Source organism: Diachasma alloeum, unplaced genomic scaffold, assembly GCF_001412515.2.
Source record: "Diachasma alloeum isolate Michigan unplaced genomic scaffold, Dall2.0 Dall_scaffold_00315, whole genome shotgun sequence".
Taxonomy (NCBI): domain Eukaryota; kingdom Metazoa; phylum Arthropoda; class Insecta; order Hymenoptera; family Braconidae; genus Diachasma; species Diachasma alloeum.
In genome coordinates, this window is record NW_021680454.1 from 1 (window position 1) to 7,582 (window position 7,582).

At 34.6% G+C, this 7,582-nt stretch overlaps 2 protein-coding genes across 4 annotated transcripts in view; both read right to left on the reverse strand.

The window, feature by feature from the left end:
- Positions 1 to 135: 135 nt before the first annotated feature.
- LOC107040008 lies at positions 136 to 959 on the reverse strand. Its single transcript, XM_015259896.1, has 4 exons — positions 918 to 959; positions 680 to 849; positions 439 to 564; positions 136 to 321 (listed from the first exon to the last, which is right to left on the reverse strand). Exons 1-4 carry the CDS (start codon positions 948 to 950, stop codon positions 309 to 311), a joined length of 342 nt encoding a protein of 113 aa, XP_015115382.1. The 5' UTR covers positions 951 to 959; the 3' UTR covers positions 136 to 308.
- Positions 960 to 2,540: 1,581 nt separating this feature from the next.
- Positions 2,541 to 7,582, reverse strand: part of LOC107040042 (MAGUK p55 subfamily member 5) — a 25,603-nt gene continuing 20,561 nt past the window's right edge. For all 3 annotated transcript variants that reach the window (XM_015259958.1, XM_015259957.1, XM_015259956.1), the window contains exons 13-18: positions 7,183 to 7,501; positions 6,779 to 6,996; positions 6,464 to 6,666; positions 6,210 to 6,385; positions 5,801 to 5,965; positions 2,541 to 5,493 (exon numbers count right to left, since the gene is read on the reverse strand). In XM_015259958.1, the coding sequence (XP_015115444.1) occupies positions 5,003 to 5,493; positions 5,801 to 5,965; positions 6,210 to 6,385; positions 6,464 to 6,666; positions 6,779 to 6,996; positions 7,183 to 7,501 (1,572 nt within the window). In that variant the 3' untranslated portion in view covers positions 2,541 to 5,002. The remainder of the gene's footprint in view (positions 5,494 to 5,800; positions 5,966 to 6,209; positions 6,386 to 6,463; positions 6,667 to 6,778; positions 6,997 to 7,182; positions 7,502 to 7,582) is intronic.

The following is a 7,582-nucleotide window of genomic DNA, read 5'->3' on the forward strand; positions in this document are numbered from 1 at the left end:
AACGTTTTTAGATTATTATTGTTCCTTTACGATCAGAAGAGACTTGTGTTTTGTGATTCTATTCGTTCCTCCTCTCATTGTTATCCACCAATGAAATTGACAATCAAAGAATAAAAAATTGATATTTTGGGGACTCACCGGTCGTTGAAACACCCGGCGTCAGCTTGGCATATATTCCAATCCAACTCCAACAATTCCACTTTTCACGTTGATCCTTCTCTATTCGTGCAGTACCAGAGGCCGGCCGCCATGATGGATGTGCGCAGAGAAGTTGCGCACTAGCCGTGTTTTTGGCATTTGCATTTTTTCTACGTCTCGATTCTGTAATAATACAATAATACAGTCTGAGTTTTTGTGATAAAATCCTTTCTTGCCATGAATGTTAACTGATTATTGCATGAAAAATAATTATTTCCCCGGTTTAATCCCCTTTCTCACCGAAAATCCGCGGACGAACGCCAAACCCTGCAGCCCCTACCAGTGGCCAGTCGCCATGATGGATGTGCGCAGTGAAGTTGCGCAGTAATGATGTTTTTGACATTGCACTCTTTATACGTCTGGATTCTGCAATAATGCAATAATAAAGTCTGACTTTTTGATAAAATCATTTCTTGCCATAAATGTTAGCTGATTATTGTATTATTAATAATTATTTCCCCGGTTTAATCCCCTTTCTCACCGAAAATCCGCGGACGAACGCCAAAACCTCCATCCTCTGCCAATGACCCGCCGCCATGTTGAATGTGCGCGGAGGAGTTGCGCAATAGCGAAATTTGGCATTCCACTTTTTAGAGGTGTAGGCTTCATAATATGCACTAATAAAGTCCCATTACTTGATAAAATCACTGCCTGCCATCAATATTAACTGATTATTGCACTATTAATACTAATTTCCCGGGTTTAATCCCCTTTCTCACCGACAATCCGCAGACAAACGCCAAACACTCCATTCTCTGCCAGTGGCCAGCCGCCATGATGAATGTGCGCGGAGGAGTTGCGCAGTTGTTATATTTTGAATATGGTACTCTTGATTGCTCTTGATGTCAATATCAGAGGTAATATCCGTTAACTATCCAGTCTATACCGCCAAAAATTTATTTGCTTCCTTATGAAGTCTAAAAATAGTTATTTGTTTGCCTGAATTGAGTAAACTTTTGGTATTTTATATGCAGAAAAAAATGGCTTGTTTTAATGTCAATGGACAGATACTGCTGCAATTGAGAAAAAACACGTTCAGGAAATTTTTGTTAGGGGAAATTTTAGTCCGAATTAGTAAAAAACTAAAAAAAAGTTACTAATTAAACTTGCTCTTATTCAATTTAATTTTCAAATTTATCGACAGATGAATAATAAAAAAATGATCATATTTGTAATGGTATCATTTATTTATTTAACGCCATATGCAATAAAATATAATAGTGGAGGGGATGAGACTTTGGCACGTTTTTTGAATTCTTATGTTAATTTACAAGAAAATGGAAATTTAAAGGAAAATGTGATGCACCACATAATACTCTCTCATTCATTATTCCCCACTGTATATACGGGTAGTCATTGGAAGACGTCCTCCACGTGTATCATTGCAGAGTATTATCGTTCCCATTTTTAATCTTCTATGCTATTTTGATTCAATCGCTTGAATTCTCCATATTTCTCGGGGCGAAGAAGGTAATGAGAATCGACAGTCAGCACATTCATCTCTCACACATCCCCCATTCTTCTTAGTCAGGGATACCTCAGAGTTCATAACGGTACTCGAAAAAATTTCATTGAAAAACTATTGATTGATTTTGCATCCAACTTGTATTGGAAATTCTAACTGCACATTTTCTTTATAGGTAATCAAATAGAAAAAATCGGCAGAATGTCATCATTCTATACAACTTTTTCAATTGAGACATTCCCTATGCGAATTTCATCGACACGAATATTTCTATTTCCGTTAAAAAAATTGACCAAAAAAAGTTGGAAAATTTGAATAAGATAATCTGTCATTAGAATAAGTTGTATAGAAAAATCCAATTCCATTGATTTTTTCTATACATCATTTTCCATTGAACAGTTGTATTGAAAAAAAAACACACACACACACACACACACACACAAAGATGAGCTGTGGAAATTTTCAATAGAATCAACAAAAAACTAAGAGAAAGTTCAATAAAAATCCAATAGATTTTATCAAAGTTTTTCCATAAAATTTCTTTGTGGGTGCACTTGTGCCTTTCTGACCTTACTCCGGTGATAGATACAAGTGTTCTGGTGAACGTAATAGTTGTTATTTATGCATCAACTATTTGACAACATAATGATGTAATTCTTCTGTTTTGGAATCGCTTATTATCGTTGCAATTTCATTTAGTATATTTATTTCCATTTTATTGTTGTCAACTAACATGTCGTAATTATTGTTGCCTAAGGGTGAAGGTACCTTCTGCATCGCTGCGAGGTACATACGAACAGAGTATTGATATCTTTGATAGCGGTTCATTGCATTTTCACAGGGAAATATAACTCCAGATTTCAGAATTCAGGAATGATGAATTTTCTGTTATTTATTTTTTACAGGATAAATTGATTAATTTAATAAGAATTCACTTCAAGTTCCATTACAATTCCATTGGAATTTTATGAATAATTTTGTTTGTTTTTGCGCCTAATTGGTTTTTTTAACAAAGATTATTGGATTGAAAAAAACTCTTATCCATGAATTTTTCAAGTTTTTCTTCTTGGATTTTGACTTCTTGGATTTACAGATAAACAAAGAAAAATGATCACCAAAAATTTTCATAAGAAAAATCGGAAAAAATCTATTGATTAAAAAAAATTCAACTTGTATGAAAAATAGGTCTAAAATACCAACAGAATTGTAATAGAATATTAATAATTTTTTTCTCAGAACGAATTTTTTGTCCCTGTGAATCATTCCCCAAGAAGGACATGTACGTATGTGTGTATTCTGCATTCATTCCATATATACCGAGTATTCATCATTATAAGACACTTTTTCAATTTCTCCAGATAATTTTCATTACTTTGACTCTACCTGTTCGTCACATTCCAGATAAATTCACTCGAAGACTGAATTATAATTTCAGATAAACAAAAACATTTAGATTTGATTATTCATTTTTGAGATTCTCATGAAGAGCGATGAAGATATATCTCTCAACCACTTTCTCCGTTATGATTATTTTCCTTATGATTTTTGTCGGCTGATAACGGCACTCTAGGTCAAGGTACAATGCCATCAATAACAACAATAACAACAAGAATAACAACAAGAACAACAACAACAACAAGAACAAGAACAACAACAACAACAACATCAACAAGATAATACAACAATAATGACAGGGTTTTAATCGATTAATTATTGGATATTGTGGAGGTGTCTTAGAGCCAGTTTCCATTTCTGTTACTGTTTATGGTTTATTGCATGATTATTCACAGTTTTCTAATAAATAATTTCGCATTTCTTTATTCTTTTCGATTCTATTTCAATTTTTTTATCTACACAACTATTCAATTATTTACAGAGTTGAGGACGTTTTTTTTTCTTTTATAATTTGACCCGAGCAGTTAAAATAATACAAATTACTTTAACAATGAGTTGTTGGAAATTAATTTTAATTGGGATAAAATATTCAACTCTTGGACAGATGCGAAACTCAATGAATGAATGTTTCAGATTCAGCACTCGACATGGATTCTTTTTGTATAAATTCTTATTCATTATTTTCAAGAGTCGGATTAAAAATTTCCAGGCATGCATAACAAGATGATCCATTGAACTATGTCATTTCTGAATAAGAAAATCTCTGATAAAGTGAAGCTATCACATCGTCATAGCTATTCTATCAAAAAATTGTTGCATTTGAGTATTGAATGAACAAAACGACAGTAAATAGCAATTGCCCTGAATCATTCATACAATTTTCTCAAACAAATAATGTTTGGAAAGAAAATATAATAAATAACACTTGATATAGTCAAGTATACATACATTAAAATGTTGAATTCCCAACGAGACCTAAAACTGAAGCATTCATCCCTACCAAGAGTATTAAATTTCCTCCTCCAAGAGTATTAAACTCCTCTCTTCCCCCTCAACATTCGTCACTCACATACGTACATGTATAAAATATCTCCGCATGAATCTCGCAATCGTACAATTCCAAATCGTAAGTATCAATAATCTGTACATATTTCATATTTATTATCATCTATATCTATAATCATCATTTTGACACATATTTCGGATCTAAGTATTGTTACCACACACCCAGTCACACCCTCGAGATTCAGAGCTTCGGTAGTGATGATAATTCAGGGGAGGATGGGGCAAAATGGACAGTTGATTTGAGGTGAGTAGGTTAGGCTAGCTTATGACAAAGGGGAATAATTGTACTTTCCTACGTGTAAAAAAATGCTATTGCATTTCTATGGAAAATTATGCCATTTTACCCTGTCATTTTGTGAGAAATATTTTTTTTATGGAAAAATATCAATAGATTGGTGTATTGAATAATTTTTATAGAAAATGCCTGCAATTCTACTGTTTTTTATCTTTTTCTATAAAATAGTTTCTATTGGACATAGTTTCTATAGGACAAAAAAAAGAAAACCAACTAGAAGACAGCGAGCATATCACTGAGCGATGTCTTATTTTTTTATTTCGCCATCAATACATTGAAGAAAGGCTTCCGAATGGTCTGAAATTTTTATCAAAGTTTATAGCTTCACAATACTAACTATAGCGGCAAAATGCTTCCCCATTCGGAAACAAAAAAAATGCAATAGAATTTTTTAGTGCGTGGAATCATTGGAAAAAAAAAAACAAAAAAAAAGTCAAATGTCAATGTTGCCCCAGCTCCCCCAACATTTTATTCTTCATAAATAAAATAGAGGCACTCATAAATGGCCTAGAGTATAGCATTTCGACGTTATCATTCGTTTTATCTACGTGAATTTCATCGTTTCATAATGGTATAATGTGTTATCACTGGACCCAGGTGGCTGGCACCCACTGAGGCTCGCGTTCCAGTGAATTTATCTCCGTGAGTAATTGATTATAAGCACGATCAGTATCGTTATTAATAATGATCATGTCGAAGAGATGTCCGTACTTGTCCTCCATCTCCCTCGCCTTTTCGATTATATCCTTGAGCTCTTCCTCTTTGAAACTCTCGTTATTCTTGAGCCGTTTCTGACGCAATTTTTCGAGACTCGGAGGGGCTACGAACACCACATAAGGCTTCAAATCCGAATTCCGGAGGATTTTTAAACTCTGGGGATGGAGATTCAGAACACAAATTTTTCCGGAATTCACGACTGTTCGAATTGCCTCAACAGATGTGCCGTAGTACGCTTTCTCGTACTCTCCGTGCTCCACGAATTTTCTGCAGAGAATATCCGACTCGAATTGCGATCGAGAGATGAAGTGGTAGTCCTGACCATCAACTTCTGAACCTTTTCGTGGTCTACTTGTATCTGAAAATGACATTTTTCTTTTGTTGAGAATGTCCTATTATTTTTTTACCGACCTTACTGAGATTTTTTTTGTTTTTCTTTTTTTTATAGAAATTCCTCGACATGAATTTTCCAAATTTATTCCATTATATTTTGTTAAGAGATATTTTTATATAAAAATGTCAATCGAATAAGTTGTACAGAAAAAAATCGAATTCTATTGATTTTTATACAGAATATATTCCTCCACTGAATATTCCGATTGAATAAATTGGTCAAAAGCATAAATAAGATAATTCAATTAAAATAATGAGATTTTTCAACTTACGTGGTATCGCAGCAGCAAAACGTTCACTGTCCTGCATGAGACGTTGCCGCAGCTCGTGTCTTCCGATATTCGGAGGTCCTATTAAAACAATTGGTCTCTTATGACTTGCACGTGGGTAATAGAGTGCCACCTCTTCATACGTTAACACCTCCTCGCTGTCGTAATCTGAAATTGATTTATTAGTAATTATAATGAATAGAGAATTTTTAATGAATATGATGAATGTGAAAGAAATGATAAAATTTGGCCAATTATTTTAACCAAGTTTTTTCATATGCTTTTTCATATGCTTTTGAACAGGATTATATGATGATGGAAAAAATGATGAAATATTGGAGTGATCGAATGATTTTATTAGTCATACTAAAGAATAGATAAATAAATGGTTATTATATGACCTAAAACCTACCATCGATTGTCGAAGTTGAATAGAGTGGATACCCATCCTCATTCAAATTACCCCCAAATTTACTCCGTTTCTTTTTCTTCTTTGGATTTTTTCTCGTGCACAATAAGGTACTCGATTTCTTCCCTCCTCGGACCGTAGTTTTACCCCCCGCTATTGTTTGCTTCATGGATTCTCGCCTGAAAGAAAACCATTCCAACAACAACTCCATCATTCGACTATTGATTTGATGAGCAAAATATCAAGCAAGTACGTACTGATGCTGGAAGGCTTTACTTGGAATTAGACCCGCTAGAGTCTGATCCTCCTCACCCTCGCGGTACGCCTGCCACCAGTTGGAATCCTCTTGAGATATGACGTGGAGGACATCACCCTTCTGGAAGCTTACACCAAGCTCTCTACACGGTATATAAGGATCCTCTTCTGGGTCGTAGTCGAAGTGAGCTCTTACGTGGTGTATCTGTGGTTGCAGATTATGAGGAACCAATTGTTTTTATTTATTTATTATTTCAAATTCTCAAGGAGGATTTAAAGAAGGAAAAGTTTGAGAAAAAAAAATTTTCTATTCTCACCTGACTATTCTCATCTTTCACAGTGTTAGCCACATTATTTCGATAATTATTGGAGGCTGGTAAGACGAGGAAAGTCAAACTCCCCTGCATTCCAGCTAGAATATCGCAGACTTCATTGACACTCTTGCCTCTCATTTCGACACCATTTACTTCTAGAACTTCATCTCCTTCGTGGAAGAGACCAGATTTCTCTGCAGCACCACCTCGAACAACCCTTCCTATCAGAAAACAAAATATTTTACCTTTTTTTTCTACCAATTCTATAAATTATTGTATTGAATTAGTTTCTATCTATTTCTAACTATTTAAGAAAATTTGATGAAATTATCGGTGTAATTCGATAATTTCAAGAGAAATAGTCATTTTATTCGATTGAGTAAGCAATATCGATCAAAGGAACCAACCAATTATAACAGCATCCCCTTCATTTCTGACTGTAGCACCGAGTGGTTCATTCGTCTTCTCAATTTTAATTATCTTAATATTCTCTGTGTTTCTTGAATCTCGATAACTAGATGAAAGACTTGGTGTTTCACTGGGGGACGAGGAAGACGGACTCTGCTTACGTTGCACTCCATCAACGTATGATATCACCGAGTCGTGTGATAATAATAAACCCTCCATTTCGTAGCTCGTTAATAAGCCTGTTAGCTCCTCGACGAGGGCTATATTCTCGCTTGACTTTACGTTCGATGATTGCCATTCCTCCAGGACTTCGACACACTGAAAGGTAGTTCGTGGGTGTTCAAAGATGATGATGATGAAAGTTTCCGGAAATGGCTTCTTTTTTTTTTTTTTTTTTTT